Genomic DNA, 20,072 nt, shown 5'->3' on the forward strand with positions numbered 1-20,072 from the left:
GAGGCCCAAGCATTGTTGGAAAAGAATTCAGCAGCTGCCACAAGAATCTTGAATCCGTGGGTGAAGACCTTGACTTTCTCTGGGACCAATGTGGTCAAGAACAAAGTAAAATCATGACAACAAACACTGTTCAGTTTTCCAAATATAGGCTATTTTAAATACTCTACATTTACCCTCAAAGACTGACATAACTTAGAATAACTTTTATAACAGCAAGGATGAGAACTAAAACTTAAATTGTAAATACAATTTTATTTATAAAAACAAAGTTAGCTTCAAATATTTTATGAACTAGTAGAATTTTAACCTTTTGTCACATTTCCCAACAAAGTAAATAATTCTTTTTTTCACTTCTAGTCTGTCAGAAGAAAAGTCTTAGCTGAAATGGCCAGAAACTCTGACGCACACTCCGGAGGCTGCTTCCGGGGCACCTCGGCACGGCCGCTTTTCCATCCCGGCCCTCACTTGATGAGGTCCAGCAGGGTTGAAATTGTTTGACATGCTTGTTCCCAGTGCGGTAAAGAAATAGCACTTGAATGTAAATTTAATTTCCTCAGCAAGGCCATTTTTATTTTTTTTTTAATTTCTGCAGAAAGGGTACACTCACCAGCAGTTTTGCCACAAGAGTATACTGAGCAAAGGAGACAGGGTCATTTATAACCTGACGCATCCACCCTACTGCTGTGTCCAGTTTCCAGCGGCTGGAACGGGACCTCACATTCTGTATTTGTTCCGATTGGCTAGCAACTTAGAACTTTTTTAGAGAGGAAAAGGCAGAGGAGAACAAAGGAAGGAGGAAGTAACTTGTGGAATGCTGAAAAAAGTAAAAACACCTTCGAATAAAGAAGAGGAACAGGCAATGACCTAAAGCTTGCTTGGACTAGTATAAGCATGCCAGGGCAAATATTTAGGCTAAATTGTGGGAGCTAAGAACATAAAGTACATTGATTTCTTTATTAGGGCTAGCAGATATTTAAGAATGTTAGCACAGGTCTTTGAATAAATTTTGCTTCTAAGAGAAGTTACTATTTATTTCTAATGAGATGGGAAGGAAAGTCTTTGAAGAGGAAACTCTACTTTTTACAGAAGTAGGAACTTAGACTTACAGTTTGCACATTGACAAACTTGTTTTCCTTCCGTACACGAGGGGTTTATGATCCTCTGTTGCAACTGATTTGTCTTATGTAACTTCAAGAGTTACTCGTCAACCTACTTACTATTCTGGACTTTTCGGGAAATGGCAATTTGCCTTCCTATTTAGTGGGAGGGATACTGAGACTGCACTTTTTCTTACCCCAAGAAGTGCACAGTGTCATTGCAATGTCAACATCAGGGAGATCTCAGCCAGTGTGAAATAATTAGATCGTCCACTCAAAATTCTTAGTTAATTCTTTTTAATATTTTCTTCACACTTCTTAAAAGCAGCTTAACAAGAATTGCATTAGTCAGGGTTTTCCAGAGAAACAGAAAAGAGAGGAGGAGATGTCCAGAATTGTCTCGTGTAATTACAGAGGCTAGAATCCAAGGAAGAGTGGCTTGAGTCCAGGGGCAGAATTCCCTCTTCCCCTGGGAGGTCAGTATTTCTTCCTTTAAGGCCTTCAACTGATTGGATGAGACCCACCCACATTATGGAGCATAATCTGCTTTACTAAAAGTATACTGGCTTAAATGCTAATTTCATCTGAAAAATACCACAGAATAATGTTGACCAAGTACTGGGAGAGGCCTTTTCCTTCATCTTTTGGTAAATTGCAATCCCTGGGTATATTCACATTTGAAACTCAAATGTGGGCATTGGCTACTGCAGGCCTTTCCCGGCTCAATGGAGTGCAGACAGGGGAGGCACAGGAGTGACTCCATTGTGTGAAGAGAAGACTGATGAGGGCCCGTGTGGCACCTCAGGTAGGGTCTGCACTGTCTGGACTATGGTCAGGCCCCTGCCTGAGCCAGCCCTGCTCTCCAGTGTCCCCAAGGAATCCCTGAAACTAGCATCTCATGGAGGAGATAGACGATGCAGGAGGTCCCCTGTGCCCAGAACAAATGGTACAACAAGGCCCCTCTGTTCCCCAAACTGGTCTCAGCAAACTTTCCCCACAGCTTGGATCTGGGCAGGTCACAGGGCCCAAACCTCATGACCAGCAGTGCTGGACCAGGGGGCTAGAAGGGCAGGTGGAGCTCTCTGACGACATTGTGGAGAGGAAGGGTGCCAGGCAAGGGGTGTCCAGGCAGGGGGTGTCCAGGATACTGTCCTGAGAGCCTCTCCAGGGACAGGTGCCCTTAGGGGCAGAGAAAAAGGCAACCGGGGAGACCAGAGGAGTCTGATGCAGATAAGGAGGGGCTCTGTCCAGTGATGTTTCTCCACAATGAGCTCTCCCGAGGACAAGCAGCCTGCTTTATAGGTGAACCCCATTGCACAGTGAGAAGACGAAGACTTCGGAACTCAGTTCCCTAGAACCTCTTCTCTCCCTGCATAGTCCGGCCCTATTGGTCCCTTCTGGTCTTGAAGGTCTTTAATGGAAACAAACCGCAAGGCCAAGGCCAGACCTGCCTGCCCTTCATGCCCATCTCCACGCAGCAGTTGAGTGTGGACTCTGCCTCCCCTGTCCCCCGAACAGTGAGTCCCCACCAGCCCCTCCAGGGACACAGTGCCAGCTCTGCAGCCCTCCCATCCCTCTGTCCATTCTTCTGCAGGCAGGATGGGCACTGTGGCTGGAGGAAGGCTCCTGATCCACTGCTTTGGGGGAATCTCTGATTTAGCACTCCACAGGGAACCCAACAGAGATCCAAAGCTGAGTACTGATTCAGAGAAAGAACATTTCTGCTAAGCTTAGGGCCTCAGGGAGGACAGATAATTATCTAAAGTTGACAGAACAATCAATTTTCTGGGTCTGAAGTTTACAAACAAAATCCCTCTCCTTTGAAGGCAGATTAGCCGTGGAAACACCTTCTACATTGCCTGCCTAAATGGTTTGTCTCTGCAATCAATCTCTCTATTCTTTCAAACAGAATTAGGATAATTTGCATAATTGTTTCTTGTCTCAGAGAAATCTTACGGGGAGGCTGTCTCCAGATAACCAGCAGCCTGGGCTCCAGGCTGGGTTGTTTCCCGACGCCAAACCCACAGGCAGCCTTGCGGTAAGGCTCCAGGCTCTAGAGCCAAAGGCTCTAGGTCAGAGGCTCCACCTGGGACCCCTGCGCCCTCCCTGCCAGGGCGGCAGAGGGAGCCACATCCCTGAAAGCCTCTGGCTTAGGGACCTCAGAATTCCCACCTCTGATAAGGTAATGAAATGAGCCAAAGTTGGTGAACAAACTGTGAACAAACTGGCCTACAGTGGCTAAAACCAGAGGGAGAAAAATAAGGTGATAAACCCCAAAAACCAGCCATCCTGGGAAGTTTCAAGGGGCTGCATAGGGTTCTACATAGGGTTCAGTGCATGTCACAGGCCCAGCAACCACATCTGCAGCCCCCAGGACCTAATCCCCTTCTACATAGGGTTCAGTGCATGTTAGCAAACACTGGGCTCGATTCCTGCCTAGTCCCTGCCAGATATCCCATGCCCACCTCATTAAGAGAATGAGGCCACACAATCACACCCAGGCCATCGTGGTGATGGAGTGGCTGGGGTCCAACTTGCACACCCTTCATTGCTGGTTCAGAGCCAGCTGTCTGACCACATTCCTACTCCAAGATGGGACTTTGGGGACATTAAAAGGGGTCAGCGACCCTGGTGGACAAAGTTCCAAAACATGGCCAGCTGGTCCCCTAGAAGTTTGGTACATGGGATAAGCCAAGGCTTTTCTTCAGGAACAGGTTTTCCACCACGTCGCTGCCCAAGGCCCAGGGCATCCCCAAGTTTGCGTGAAGCCTGCCTGCCATGTCCACAGCCCATGCTGAGCCCTCCTGGAGCCACTGGAATGCTTGTTCCTGGGCATGTGATAAGCCCAGACAGCTTCCGCCTTGCAGGACAACTGTGTGCATCTGGCAGCAGTAGCCAGAGGGCCCATGGAAGATGGAGGTGAAACCAGATGCTGTGAGAACACTTTATTAGGCAAAACCGCATACTATACAAATGCTTTAAAATGCAGCAGGAGATGTGAAGACACAAATGAACAAGCGCATAGTGACACATGGCTGTCAGAACACAGGAAAGAATCCACACTGCTTCCCCCCTTTACCTAGAAAAGGAGAGTTCTAGGCCACCTCCTCCTCAGCACACTCCTCATCCTCCTCCTCCTCCGCCGTGGCATCCTGATATTGCTGATATTCAGGCACCAGGTCGTTCATGTTGCTCTCGGCCTCGGTGAATTCCATCTCATCCATGCCCTCGCCTGTGTACCAGTGGAGGAAGGCCTTGCGCCTGAACATTGCTGTAAACTGCTCTGAGACACATGTGAAGAGTTCCTGGATGGACGTATTATTCCCAATGAAGGTGGCTGACATTTTTAGCCCCCGGGGTGGGATGTCACAGACGGCTGTTTTTACGTTGTTGGGGAGCCAGTCAGCAAAGTAGCTGCTGTTCTTATCTTGAATGTTGAACATCTGTTCATCCACCTCCCTCATGGGCATGCGACCCCTGAAAATGGCAGCCGCCGTTAGGTAGTGGCCGTGATGGGGGTCACAGGCAGCCATCATGTTCTTAGCATCAAACATCTGCTGGGTGAGCTCAGCCACAGTCAAGGCCCAGTACTGCTGGCTGCCCCGGCTGGTCAGTGGGGCAAAGCCGGGCATGAAGAAATGCAGCCGGGGAAACGGAACCATGTTCACGGCCAGCTTCCGCAGGTCAGCATTCAGCTGGCCCGGGAAGCGCAGGCACATGGTGACCCCACTCATGGTAGCAGACACCAGGTGGTTCAGGTCACCATAGGTGGGTGTGGGCAGTTTTAGGGCCTTGGAACATATGTCATATAGCGCTTCGTTATCTATACAGAAGGTCTCATCCATGTTTTCCATGAGCTGGTGGACTGAGAGGGTGGCGTTGTAGGGCTCCACCACGGTGTCTGACACCTTGGGCGAGGGCAGGATGCTCAATGTGTTTATGATCCTGTCTGGGTACTCCTCCCGGATCTTACTGATGAGAAGGGTACCCATCCCAGACCCAGTCCCCCCACCCAGGGAGTGGGTCAGCTGGAAACCCTGCAGGCAGTCACAGCTCTCAGCCTCCTGACAACGTCCATCACTGACTCCATCAGCTCCGCGCCTTCGGTGTAGTGTCCCTTGGCCCAGTTGTTTCCGGCCCCACACTGACCTGTAAGACAGTACAGCCAGTCACTCGACGGCCAGGTATACGGTCATCAGTGGTCACCACCATAATGCAGAAAGGGCCAAGTGTCACATGTGAGGTGAAAGCACCATTCGCCCTGCAGGTGGAGCAAATGAAACCCGCTCCCCCAGAGTTACAGGACAGCAGCTTCCCCTGTTAGAAATTAAGACAGGAGTCAAACCTGAGACGGGCTCACAGACCTCGCTGCAGGTGGCTCCTGCCCATTCTCAGGAAAGGCAGTAGCCACGACCCCAGCTCAGCTCCCGACAAGGACATCAGTAGCTCCTCACCTTGAGGAGACACCCGGGCCTTCCTCCCGAAGCCCGTTTAGGACAGGCAGATTGAGCGACTCGACTCGGCGGATAGGAGGGTGTTCAGGGGCCCTGGCGCCACAGTTCCCACAGGATGACCTTGGGGTGTTCCTAGATTTTGAGCTGCCCTGGCTAAGGAGCCGCACCCCAGTCCTCGCCCGCAGCTCACCGGAAATGAAGTTGTCTGGCCTGAAGACCTGCCCGAAGGGCCCCGAGCGCACAGAGTCCATGGTGCCCGGCTCCAGATCCACGAGCACAGCGCGGGGCACGTACCTGCTACCTGCGTGGGGAGGGAGGGCATGAGCGAGGGGAGAGCTACGTTCCCAGGAGGGCGGTGGGGGAAGGACGAGGGTCTCACCGCTGGCCTCGTTGTAGTACACGTTGATGCGCTCCAGCTGCAGGTGGCTGTCCCCATGGTAGGTGCCAGCGGAGTCGATGGCATGTTCATCAGAGATCACCTCCCAGAACTGCAACAGACAGGAGGGGCCAGACAGGCCGGGGCTGAGTCACGGAGGCGCCCCAGCCCCTCTCCCACCCCCACCCTCATCCACACCCCCATCCCTAGGCCGCCCTGTCCCTGGGGTCCACCCCAGCCGCCTCACCAGCCGCCCAGTTCCACCGTCCCCGACAGGGAGCCCAGGGGCCGCAATGCAGGGGCACCGCTCCCGCCACTGCCAACATCTTCCCCGGCCACCCGGTAGGCCCGGGCTGGGCCCTCAGAGCCCCGGCTGCCAACCTTGGCCCCGATCTGGTTCCCGTACTGCCCGATCTGCGTGAGCACAATCTCCCTCATGGCTAAGGCAGGATTAGGGCGGCAACAGAAGCGCGAGAAGGAGGAGCAGAGGCGCAGCGACCCAGCCCGCCCTCCGCTAACGCTTAAATAGCCCCGCGTCCACCTCCCTCAGCCTCCGATTGGGCTCCCAGAATAAGCAACAGCTTTACTTCCACACAGGTGCACCCACCTGTGAATCCCTTGGCGTTGAACGTCTGTTGGAGAACTCAGGTATCCTTGCTATGGTCCCTTCCACGTTGGGGAAAGCTGCTCAGCTGAAAAACTTCCTCCCACGTCTTTAGTAAGACTAAATTCCTAGCTGAGCTGAAACTGATTTTTCCTCCCATGTGGGAGGGGAAGACTCTTGTTTCCATATTCACAGAGTGCCTTTGCACCTGTCCCAGATTGATGACATATTTTTGTAACCGATGAGTCTTTTCATCTATTAGGAGATCTGTGGTTAGGAAAGGCCTTCCACATGTTAACTCAACAGGACTTAATTATACGTTTTACTTTGGAGCAGTTCAAACCCGCAGTAAGCTATGGGTGTTAGAGATAGTCAGGCCTCTGATTTAGCTAGTCTTCTTTAGGATTAGCCCTTTCACCTTTCCAGAGGACTGCGGTCTCCAGCAGAGTGAAGGTAATATTGGATTCTTAAAGCTGAGGATAGGTGTTGGGTTACGCCTGCTGTGAAAGATGGGCCATTGTCACTTTGCAGGCTTTTGGATTACCCAAACTGAGGAGTTATTTCTTCTGGTAAACATTTTTCAGATGGGGTGGGGAATGCCTCGATCTAACCAGTGAAGGTATCAGTAAGCATTAGCAAATATTTGAATCTCCTGCAGAAAGGCTTCAGGGTAAATTAGAGTTGCCAGTTCTCATGTAGATAGGTTCCTCAATTTTGGACAGGTTTAACTGGAGAAGGAGAAAATTGCTGGCCGTTTGGGTCATGTCAGGCACAGAGCTCACAGGGCTAAGTCACCTGTTTTAGTGTCTTGAAAAGATTTACCCCTATAAACAAATGAGACATTAACAGAAACAAAGAATCCCTTCTAGGGTGAAAAGAATCATGAAAGTGCTGAGTTATACTCCTGTGTTTGGTACTTGGCATTAGTAATTTATTACCATCATTCAGCCCGAGGGGCCCTGGACTGAAATGCAATCCCTGGACCATTTTTGTTCTTCTTCAGGGTATTCCGGCCCAGTTCTATGTATGCTGACCAGCACGCCCACAAGCTTCATTGGCCCTTTCAGTGCAGGGGCCTTGGCTGTGGCATCTACAAGGGCATTTCCTTTTACATGGTCAGTCTCTCTTTTGATCTCCTCTGCAATTAATTATAGTCACTTTTTGGCAGCAAAGCAGCATTCTAACAAGCTCAAAATCTGAATGATGTTGTATGGAAAAGCCCTTTGGGGTCAGGAGTCCCCACCCATTCCAAATTGCAGCATAAGCATGAAGCACTAAAAAATCAGACTTGGAATCAGTGTAAATGTTAACTTTTAAATCCTTTCCAACTGCAGGGGCCTAGTAAGTTCAATTAACTCAGCTTTTTGAGCTGAGGTCGAGGCCAGCAAGGCTTGTGCCTTGATTCTCTTGTGCTGACTACTAATAGCATATCTAGCCCTCCTGTTTTCCTGATGCATAAAAAAACTTGCATCTGTTAACCACTCTTCCTTGGGATGGTCAAGGGGCTCATCTCTCCTACGTCTGGCCTGCTAGAATAAATTTGTTTCATAACCTGTGACATGCTTTGGCTGTGTCCCCAGTCAAATCTTATCTTGAATTATAGCTCCCATAATTCCTACATATCGTGGGAGGGGCCCAGTGGGAGGTAATTGAATCGGGGGATGGGTCTTTCCCATGCTGTTCTCGTGACAGTGAATAAGCCTCATGAGATCTGGTGGTTTATTTATTTATTTATTTTTGAGACAGAGTCTTGCTCTGTTGCTCAGGCTGGAGTGCATTATCGTGATCTTGGCTCACAGCAACCTCTGATTCCCGGGTTCAAGCGATTCTCCTGTCTCAGCCTCCCGAGTAGCTGGGATTACAGGTGCCCACCACCATGCCTGTCTAATTTTTGTACTTTTAGTATAGACGGAGTTTCACCATGTTGGCCAGGCTGGCCTCGATCTCCTCACCTCAGGTCATCCACTGCCTTGGACTCCCAAAGTGCTGGGATTACAGCTGATGGTTTTATAAAGGGGAGTTTCCCTACACAAGCTCTTTTGCCTGCTGCCATGTAAGAGATGTGACTTTGTTCCTCACCTGCCTTCTGCCATGAGTGTGAGGCCTCTCCAACCACGTGCAACTGTGAGTCAATTAAACCTCTTTTTTAATAAATTACCCAGCCTCAGATATGTCTTTATTAGCAGCGTGAGAACAGACTAATACAACCTGTATGCCAGAAAGGCTGGGAGCACCTGTGGACTCTGACAGGTAAGTAGCTGGGTTTATGGTTTGCCAGGCTTTAAGGGTTATGTCTGGAGGGTCGGTCTAGCAATAAGGCCTCACACTTTCATAAATATTCTCCTATTATCCACTGGTGCCCTTTAGCTTCTAGGACCACCTTCCCTTGTTGTGGGGTCAAAAACCTGTAGGTGCTGTTCTAATGTTAGTTTATTAGCTTTGCCAACTGGAAAAGTGGTAGCAGCAATAGCTCTAAGACATCAAGGCTAAAAGTCAGAGGATCACTAAGGAAAGTAAAAGCTAAACTGTTTGGGGCCTCTTTCCTGGGGCAGCCTCCAGACTACTGCAAAACGGAGGCGGTGGGCAGAAAGGCAACAATATGCAGAGCACTCAGGTGAGGGACAAAGCACAAGGTGGACAGTCCAAAAACAGAAAGTGGCAAACATCTTGTTTAGCCAAATCCATTCTTCTCAATATTCCCCAGGGCCTCTAACCCTGTGGGCTTGGCCTCTAATCTGAGTATGACACCCCCAGGTCTCTAACTTTGGGCTGAGTCTCTCACCCTAATATTATACCCTAGGGCCTCTCACTTAAGTAATAGTGGGTAATCATTCTTGCCAACCTGAATGGCTTCGCGACTCTAAAAGACAGCCCACTTGCCAGCTGAATGATTCTATGTGGATTGTTTTCCTTGGAGTGGGGGTCTTGTCTTGGTGTCCCTTCATGGTGTTGCTGAAAGATTTTGCTGGAAAAGAGGTTCCTGATACAGACCACAAAGTAGGATTCTTAGATCTTGTGCAGTAAAAAATTTGAGGTGAGTCAGAGAGCACAGTGAAAGAAGCAAGTTTATTAGAAATGACTCCATTACAGAGTTGGACATCCTCAGAAAACAAGAGCAGGAATGCATTGTCTTTTGTTAGTGTCTGTACTCTAACTATAAAGAGAAAGAGTTATAATTACACTTGGAAGGTGCAGATGTACTCACTAAAGTCGGGGCTATTGGTTTTAACAGTGACCATTAACCCGTTAACCTAAGCTAGCTCGTTAATATTATCTTTAACAAAAAATGCTGCACTCCTAGGACATTTATACATTTTTCAGGCTTGGTGGAAGATGTCTTGTATGGCCATAAATATTCTGCAATTGTAATCTGTGGCCAGTAAAAAAATGTGGCTATTTCCAGACCATAGGTATTAACCTTCTAGATGCCTTGTGAGTACCTAGCTACTCATATTAAGATAGAGAATTCTAGTCATGTTTATTAAACTAGAAGCTTGATAACCATGAGTTCCTCTAACACAGCAAGTCTACTCCTCAAGGAGAAAATGCATTTCTCAGGAATTTTGTGCATTTTGTATGGTGGCATTTGGTATGTTTACCAAAATGGCAGAAAAGAGTGAAATTAGTCCTCAAAGATTTCTCAAGATTGGATATAAAGTAAACAAAATGATTATAGTTAATATGCAAGTTGACACAGTTGATATGCAAAAGAAATTTTGTTTGAAACACAATGAGATTTTTATTTTTATTTATTATTATTATTTTGAGACAGAGTCTTGCTCTACTGCCCAGGCTGGAGTGCAGTGCACCATCTTGCCTTACTGAAACCTCCGCCTCCCAGGTTCAAGTGATTCTCCTGCCTCAGCCTCCCAAGTAGCTGGGATTACAGGCATGAATCACCACACCCAGCTAATTTTTGTATCTTTAGTAGAAATGGGGTTTCACTCTGTTGGCCAGGCTGGTCTCAAACCCCTGATAACAAGTGATCTGCCCACCTTGGCCTCCCAAATTGCTGGGATTACAGGCATGAGCTACTGCTCCCAGCCACAAAGAGGCTTTTAAATAATTCTGATTTCCTGCTGTTGAGCAGGGAGCTGAGCAAATTCAACAGATCATGAGCCTAAAGTAGGAGAAGACTGAGGACAAACTCTAGAACACATGTGATTAAATTAATTACAATGGAAACCAAATCAAATTTAATAAGGCCATACCTCTTAGTTTCAAGATGTTTCCCCTCATTTTGAAATGTGGTGTTATTCAGTGGAAAAGAAAAATAGTGTTTATCTCCAGAGTAAAGAACAGGGTTCCCTGCAGGGACTGACTGACTGAGAGCTATGGCTCAGGATTAAAAATTCTCTTTTTTCCACTTACAAACTAAAAATTAATTTCTAAGCCCCTATTGACTAAATGGACCCCCCTTCTTGGATAAGGACATTCCAAAGTTACCCTGAAAAGCTAGTTCAAGCCATGGGTCACACCTGCCTCGTTAGACTCTCCTCCCTTTGGTTTTAATTGTAATTTTTAATTAATTTTTATGGGTACATAGTTGGTGTATATATTTATGGGGGTACATGACATACTTTGATACAGGCATGTAACAAGTAATACATAATAAAAAACAGGGTATCCGTCCCCTCAAGCATTTATAGCTTGTGTTATAAACAATCCAATTATACTATTTTAGTTTTTATAAAATATATAATTAAAATTTTTTTTACCATAATCACCCTGTTGTGCTATCAAATACTGTCTTATTCATTCTTTCTAACAATTTTTTGTACCCATTTCACATCCCCACTAACCCCCTGTTCCCCCACTGCCCTTCCCAGCCTCTGGTAAACACCCTTATACTCTCTATGACATCAATTATTTCAAATTTTAGCACCCACAAATAAGTGAGGACATGTGACATTTTTCTTTCTGTGCCTGACTTATTTCACTTAACATAAAGCCTTTCAGTTCCATTTCTGTTACTGCAAATGACAGACTCTCATTCTTTCTTATAGCTGAATAGCACTCCATTGTGTATATGTACCACATTTTCTCTATCCAGTCATCTGTTGATGGACATTTAGGTTTCTTCCAAATCTTGGCTATTAGCAACATTTGTTTTTGACTGACTTCTGGATAAAAGCCACCTTAACTGAGGTGAAATGATATCTCATTTTGGGTTTGATTTGCATTTCTATAATGATCAGTAATGTGGAGCACCTTTTCACTTGCCTATTTGCCATTTGTATGTCTTCTTTTCATAAATGTCCATTTAAATTTTTGTCCACTCTTTAATTGATTATATTTTTTCTATAGAATGTTTTGAACTCAATATATTGTAGTGTATTAGTCTGTTTCTGCACTGCTATAAAAAAACTGAGACTGGGTTATTTATCTATTTATGTATTCAGATGAAGTCTTGCTCTGTCGCCCAGGCTGGAGTGCACTGGTATGATCTCGGTTCACTGCAACCTCCACCTCCTGGGTTCAAGCAATTCTCTGCCTCAGCCTCTTGAGTAGCCGGGATTACAGGCACCTGACACCATGCCCAGCTAAGTTTTGTATTTTTAGTAGAGACGGGGTTTCACCATCTTGGCAAGGCTGGTCTTGAACTCCTGACCTCGTGATCCACCCGCCGCAGCCTCCCAAAGTGCTGGGATTACAGGCATGCACCACTGCGCCTGGCGAGACTGGGTAATTTATAAAGGAAATAGGTTTAACTGAGTCACAGTTCCACATGGCTGGGGAGGCCTCAGGAAACTTACAATCATGGCAGATGGGAAGCAGGCACCTCTTCCATGATGGCAGGCGAGAGAGCATGTATGTGAAGCAAAGGGGGAAAAGCCCCTTATAAAACCATCAGATCTCATGAGAACTCACTCATTATCAGAAGAACAGCCTGGGGGAAACCAACCCCATGATCCAATCACCTTCTACCAGGTCTCTCCTTCAACACCTGGGGATTACAATTCAATATGAGATTTGGGTGGGGACACAAAGCCTAACCATATCATGTAACTATTAATTGCTTTTCAGATGGGTAATTTACAAATATTTTCTTCCATTCTGTGGGTTTTCTCTTCACTTTGTTTATTGTTTCCTTCACTTTAAAAAAGCTTTCTGACTTGCTGTAATTCCATTTGTCCATGTTTGCTTTGGTTGTCTGTGCTTATGGGGAATTATTTAAGAAATTTTTGTCCAAACCAATGCCCTAAAGAGTTTCCCCAGTGTTTTCTTGTAAAATTTTGATAGTTTGAGGTGTTAGGTTTAAGTCCTTAATTCATTTTAATTTGATTTTTGTATTTTGCAAGAAATAGGGTTCTAGTTTCATTCTTCTGCCTATGGCTTGCCAGTTTTCCCAGCCCTATTTATTACTGAAACTGTCTTGTTTTTTGTTGTATGTTATTGACAGTTTTGTTGAAAATTAGTTTAGCTGTATGAGTTTGTTTCTAAGTTCTCTATTTCATTCCATTTGTCTTTATGTCTTTTTATTCTAGTGTCATGCTGTTTTAATTACTATAGCTTGATAGTACAATTTAAAACCATGTAATGGGATTCCTACAGTTTTGGTTTATATACTCAGAATAGCTTTGACTATTATGGTGTTTTGTGGTTCCATATATATTTCAGATTTTTTTTCTATTTCTGTGAGGAATGTCATTGTTATTTTGATAGAGATGGCATGAAATGTATAGATTGCTTTGGATCATATGGACATTTTTTAAAATACTGATTCTTCCAATCTGTGAACATAGAAATAACTTTCCATTTTTTTGTCTTCTCTTTCATTTCTTTTATCAGTGTTTTACATTTTTAACTGTTGAGAACTTTTATTTCTTTGGTAAATTCCCACACATTTTGTTTTATTTGTGGCTATTTCAAATAGGATTACTTTTTTGAATTCTTTTTCAGTTTGTTGACTGTTGGCATATAGAAATCCTACTGATTTGTATATGTTAATTTTGTATTCTGCAAATTTACTCGTTATTACTTCTAATAGTTTTTTGATGGAAATATTATGCCATTCTCACATTTCTGTAAAAACAATCGGTGACTGGTTAATTTATAAAGGAAATAGGTTTAATTGGCTCATGGTTCTACAGGCTGTACAGAAAGCATAGCACTGGCTTCTGCTTCTGGTCAAGCCTCTGACAACTGACAATCAAGGTGAAAAATAAATCCAGTGCTTGCACATCACATGGTAAGTGTGAGGGCAGGGGGGAAGTGCTACACACTTGTAGATAACCAGCTCTCATGAAAACTTACTATTGTGAGAATGGCACCCAAGGAAATGATGCCAAACTGTTCATGGAAATCCTGCCCTCATGATTCAATCACCTCCCGACTAGGCCCACTTCCAACATTGAGGATTACATTTTAATATAAGATTTTGGTGGGAACACATACCTAAACTATATCATTTTGCCCCTGGCCATTCCAAGTCTCATATCCTTCTCATATTTCAAAATACAATCATGACATCCCAATAATCCCCAAAGTCTTCACTCATTTCAGCCTTAACTCAAAAGTCAAAAGTCTCATCTAAGACAAAGCTAGTTTATTCTTCCTATAAGCCTGTAAAATAAAAAACAAATTAAGTGCTTCCAAGATACAAATGGGGCATAGGCATTGGGTAAATACTCCTATTCTAAAAGGAAGAAATCAGCTAAAAAAAAAAAAGAGACCACAGGACCCATACAAGTCTGAAGCCCAGAAGGGGAGTTATTGAATTTTAAGGCTCCAAAATAATTATTTTTGATTCTATGTCCCATTTCCAGGGCACACTAATGCCTTGGGATGTTTAGACCTTGTGGCTTTGCATGGTTCAGCCCCCACAGCTGCTCTCATGGGCTGGTATTGTGTGCCTCTGGCTGGTTTTGTGTGCTTCTGGCTTTTCCAGGTGCAAAGTGCAAGCTGTAGCTAGATCTACCATTCTGGGATCTGGAGGACAGTGATCCTCTCCTCACAGATCTACTAGGCCATGCCCCAGTGGGGAACCCACATGGGGATTGTAACCCTACATTTCTTTGCTGCATTGTTTTAGTAGAGGTTCTCCATGAGGGCTCCACCCTTGCAGCATGCTTCTGCCTGCACACCCTAGCTTTTTTATACATTATTTGAAGTAAAGGTGGAGGCTCCCAAGTCTCAGCTCTTGCATTTTGTACACTCACAGGCCTAACAACATATGAAAGCTACCAAGGCTTATAGCTTGCACCCTCTGAAGCAGTGACTGGAGTTGTAACTGGGCCAATTTGTGCTACACCTGGAGCTGGAGCAGTGGCCAGAATGCAGGGAGCCATGTTCTAAGGCTACCCAAGGCAGCAGTTCCTGGGCCTGATCCCAGAAACTATTCTCTTCTTTTAGGCCTCAGGGTCTGTGATGGGGGGCTGCCTTTTAGATTTCTAAAATGCCTTCAATTCCTCTTCCCCATTGTCTTGGCTATCAACACTTGCTTTTTTTTTTTAAGTTATACAAATATCTCTAACAAGTGATTGCTCCACAGCCTGCTCGAGTTCCTCTCTTGTAAAAGCTTTTTATTTTTCTGCCACATGACTGGGATGCAAAGTTTTTAAGCTTTTACGCTATGCTTCCCTTGCAAGTAAAAATAAATTACAACTTACTTTTTTTTGCTGCAACATGTGAGCATAGGTTGTTAGAAGCAGCCAGGCCACATCTTCAATGCTTTAGTGCTTAGACATTTTTTCAACAGAAACCCTAAATCATCACTTTCAAATTCAAACTTTTATATATCCCTAGGGCATGACAGAAATTCAGCCAACCACTTTGCTAAGACAACATGAATGACCTTTGCTTCGATCCTAATAAGTTTCTAATTTTCATCTGAGACCTCCTCAGCTCAGCCTTCACCATCCAGATCACTATCAGCATTTTCGTCAAAGCCATTCAAAGTTAAGAAAATCTCAACTTTCCCTCATTTTTCTGTCTTCTTCTGAATCCTACAAACTCTTCCAACCTCTGCCTGTTTACCCAATTACAAAGCTGATTCCACATTTTCAGGTATTCTTATAACAATTTTCCACTCCTTTGTGCCAATTTTCTGTATTAAGCTTTTTTCCCATCACTATAAATACCTGAGGCTGGGTAATTTATTTTTTAGAAAGGAGGTTTAAGTGGCTCATGATTCTACAGGCTGTAGAGAAGACACAGCACTGGTATGCACTTCTGGGAAGGCCTCTGGAAGTTTACAGTCATGGCAAAAGTTGAAGCAGAATCTTGCACATCATAGGGCAAAAAGCAGGAGAAAAAAAACAGAGGGGCGAGTTGTTACACACTTTTAAATAACCAGGTCTTATGGGAACTCACTCACTATCATGAAGATAGTACCAAGTGGGATGGTGCTAAGCCATTTATGAGTAATCCACCCCAATGGTTAAATCACCTTTCACCTGGCCCACCTCCAACATTGAGAATTAAATTTGGGAGGGGACACACATTAAAACCCTATCAGAGGAGTCTTTACGTTTTTCCAAATATAAGATTATATCACTGGCAAAAACAATAATTTGACTTCTTTTCCAATTGGGGTGCCTTTTATTGCTTTCTCTTGTCTGATTGCTCCAGATAGGAATTTCAGAATTATGTTGAATAACAGTGGTAAAAGTGGATATTCTTGTCATCTTCCAGATTTTACAGGAAAGGCTTTTAGTTTTTCCCCACTTAGTATGATACTAGCTGGGGGTCTGTCATATATGACTTTTATTATGTTGAGATATGTTCATTCCATACCCAGTTTTCAAAGGGTTTATTATTAAAGAATATTAAATTTTATCAAATACTTTTTAGCATAATGGAAATGATTATATGGATTTCATCCTTCATTCTTTTTTTTTTTTTTTTTGAGATGACGTCTTCCTCTGTCACCCAGGCTGGAGTGCAATGGCATGATCTCAGCTCACTGCAACCTCTGCCTCCCGGGTTCAAGCGATTCTCCTGCCTCAGCCTTCCAAGTAACTGGGATTACAGGTGCCCACCACTCCACTCGGCTAATTTTTGTATTTTTAGTAGACATGGGGTTTTGCCATGTTGGCCAGGCTTGTTTTGAACTCCTGAACTCAGGAGATCCGCCTATCTCGGCTTCCAAAAGTGCTGGGATTACAGGTGTGAGCCACTGCACCTGGCCCCTTCATTCTATTTATATGATATATCACATTGACTGATTTGCATGTCGAACCATCCTTGTATCTCTGGGATAAATTCCACTTGGTCATTATGAATTACCTATTTATGTATTGTTTAATTGAGTTTGCTAGGTTTTTTGCAAATTTTTGCATCAATATTCTCAAATATGGGCTCATAGTTTTCTTTTTAAATGTGTCTTTGTCTTGTTTTGATATCAGTGTAATACTAGCCTCAAAGAATGAGTTTGGAAATGTTCTTTCCTTCTCTATTTTTCAGTCTGGTCCTACAGACATTTTTTTATTATGGCTTTAATTTTGTTACTCATTATTGGTCTGTTCAGGTTTTGGATTTTTTCCTAGTTCATTCTTGGTAAGTTATGTGTGTCTAAGAATTAATTTCCTCTAGGTTTTCTAATTTGTTGGCATACAATTACTTATAGTAGCCACTAATGATCCTTTGATTTTCTGAAATGTTACTTGTAATGTCTCCTTTTTCACCTTTGATTTTATTAATTTGTATCATCTCTGTTTTTTAGCTAGCTGTCTAAATATTCATTAATTGTTTTACTTTTCAAAAAACCAACTTCTTGTTTCATTGATCTTTTGCACTGTTTTCTTCATTTTATTTCTGCTCTAATTTTTATTATTTCTTTTCTTCTAATTTTGAGTTTTGTTTGGCCTTTTTATTCTAGTGAATTAAGATGTATTGTTAGGTTATTTATTTGCAGCTTTTCTGATTTTTATATAGGCACTTACAGTTATAAATTTTCCTTTTATAATAGTACCTCTTTTACCATATTCCACAGGTTTTGCTATGTTATGTTTCTATTATTTGTTTCAAGAAAATTTTCCATTTTCTTTTTAACATTTTTATTGACCTACTGATCATTAAAGAGCATATTGTTTAATGTCCAAGTGTTTGTATAGTTTCTGAAATTCATTTTTTAATTGATTTCTAGTTTGTTCCATGGTGGTCAGAGAAAATGCTTGATATTACTTCAATTTTTTAAAATGTTTTTAGACTTGTTACTTAATATATGGTCTATCCTTGAAAATAACCCATGTGCAGAGAAGAACAATGTGTATTCTGCAGCTGTTGAATGAAATTTTCTGTAAATATTTATTAGGTTCATTTGTTATACTGTGCAGATTAAGTCTGATGTTTCTTTGTTGATTTTCTGTCTGGAAGGTCTATCCAATGACTAAAGTAGGGTATTGAAGTGTCCAGCCATTATTGTATTGAGGTCTCTTTCTTTAGCTCTTATAATATTTGCTTCATTTATCTAGGTGCTTTAGTGTTGGGTGCATATATATTTCTTATTATATCCTCTGGAAGAATTGATCTCTTTATTATTATATAATGACTTTCTTAATATCTTCCTACAGTCTTTTGTTGAAATCTATTTTTGTATGGTATAAGTAAAGCTATTTCTGCTCTTTTTTGGTTTCTATCGGCATGGAATAACTATTTCCATTGTTTTATTTTCAGTCTAAATGTATCTTTACAGGTAAAGTATTTTTTTGTAGGTCATAGATTATTGTCTTGCTTCTCTATCCATTCATCCACTATTTGTCTTTTGATTGGAGTATTTAGTTCATGTACATTCAATGTTATTATTGATAAGCACTTACTCCTGCCATTTTGTTACTTGTTTTCTGATTGATTTTTATCCTCTCATTGTTCTTTTCTTTCTTCCTGTCTTCCTTTTAGTGAAGGTGATTTATCTTTTAATATTATCTAATTTATTGCTTTTTACTTTTTGTACATCTGTGGTATGCTTTTTGATTTAAAATTACCATGAGGCTTGAATATAATATCTTATAACACATCATTTTAGACTGTGGACAATTTAACATTGATTGCATAAACAAAGAAACAAGCAAAGCAACTAATAAAAACTCTACACTTTAACTCCATTGCCATTCTTTTAAACTTTTTGTTGTTTCTCTTCCTTCCCTATTTTACTGTCTATGTCTTGGAAATATGTTGTAGTTATTTTTTATTGGTTTATTGTTTACTCTATTTGAGATTTTTGCACACCATAATTACCATGTTATAATATTCTGTGTTTTTCCATGTGCTATTACTACTGAGTTCTGTACCTTCAGATGACTTCTTATTGCTCACTCACTTTTTTTCTTTCAGGCTCAGAACTCCCTTTCGCATTTCTTGTAGGACAGGTCTGGTGTTAATGAAATACCTCAGTTTTTGTTTGTCGGAAAAGTTCTTATTTCTCTGTCAAGTTTAAAGGACTTTTTGCCAGATACATTATTCTAAAGTAAAAGTCTTTTTTTTTTCCTTCGGCTTTTTTAATATGTCATGCCACTCTCTCAGCCTGTAAATTTTCCCCTGAAAAGTCTGCTGTCAGATGAATTGGAGTTCCATTGAATGTTATTTGTGTCTCTTCTCTTGCTGCTTTTAGAATCATTTTTTTATCCTTAACCTTTGGGTGTTCAGTTAAGTGCCTTGAGGTGGTCTTCTTTGGGTTAAATCTGCTTGATGTTCTGTAACTTTCTTGTACTTGAATGTTGATATCAAATGTTGGGGAATTGTTTTTAATATTATTTCTTTAAATAAATGTTTAATTTTTTTTTTTTTTTGACAGAGTCTCGCTCTGTAGCCCAGGGTGGAGTGCAATGGCGCGATCTCGGCTCACTGGAAGCTCCGCCTCCTGGGTTCACGCCATTCTCCTGCCTCAGCCTCCCAAGGAGCTGGGACTACAGGCACCCCCACCACGCCCAGTTAATTTCTTTTTGTATTTTTAGTAGAAATGGGGTTTCACCGTGTTAGCCAGGATGGCCTTGATCTCCTGATCTTGTGATCCACCCGCCTCTGCCTCCCAAAGTGCTGGGATTACAGGCTTGAGCCACTGCACCGGGCCAATAAATGTTTAGCTCTTATCTCTTTTTCTACCACCTCTTTAAGGTCAATAACTCTTAGATTCCTATTTTGAGGCTATTTTTTAGATTCTGTAGGCATGCTTTATTTTTCATTCTTTTTTGTCTCCTCTGACTTTGTCTTTTCAAATAGTCTGACTTCAAGTTCACTAAATCTATCTTCTCCTTGATCAATTTTTCTAAGTAACTCTGATGCATTCTTCAGTATGATAATTGCATTTTAACTTCAGGATTTCTGCTTTATTCTTTTTATTTCAATCTCATTGTTAAATTTATCTGATAGAATTTTGAATTCCTTCTCTGCATTATATTGAATTTCTTTGAATTACCTCAACCAGCTATTTTGGATTTCCTGTATGAAAGGTCACATATCTCTATTTTTCCAGGATTTGCCCCTGGTGCCTTATTTAGCTTGTTTGGTGAGGTCATGTTTTCCTGGATGGCCTTGATACTTGTAGATGTTCATCCATATCTGGGCATTGAAGAGTTCAGTCTTTATTGTAGTCTTCACAG

The 20,072-nt window shown here is 42.8% G+C and overlaps 1 protein-coding gene across 1 annotated transcript in view; it reads right to left on the reverse strand.

The window, feature by feature from the left end:
• Positions 1-232: 232 nt before the first annotated feature.
• LOC129398710 (tubulin beta-8 chain-like) overlaps positions 233-20,072 on the reverse strand; it is a 62,054-nt gene continuing 42,214 nt past the window's right edge. The window contains 4 exon segments of the mRNA XM_055117344.1: positions 233-5,163; positions 5,166-5,246; positions 5,742-5,852; positions 5,931-6,039. Coding sequence (XP_054973319.1) covers positions 4,193-5,163; positions 5,166-5,246; positions 5,742-5,852; positions 5,931-6,039 — 1,272 coding nt within the window. The 3' untranslated portion in view covers positions 233-4,192.

This window comes from Pan paniscus, chromosome 11 (genome assembly GCF_029289425.2).
Source record: "Pan paniscus chromosome 11, NHGRI_mPanPan1-v2.0_pri, whole genome shotgun sequence".
Taxonomy (NCBI): Eukaryota; Metazoa; Chordata; class Mammalia; order Primates; family Hominidae; genus Pan; species Pan paniscus.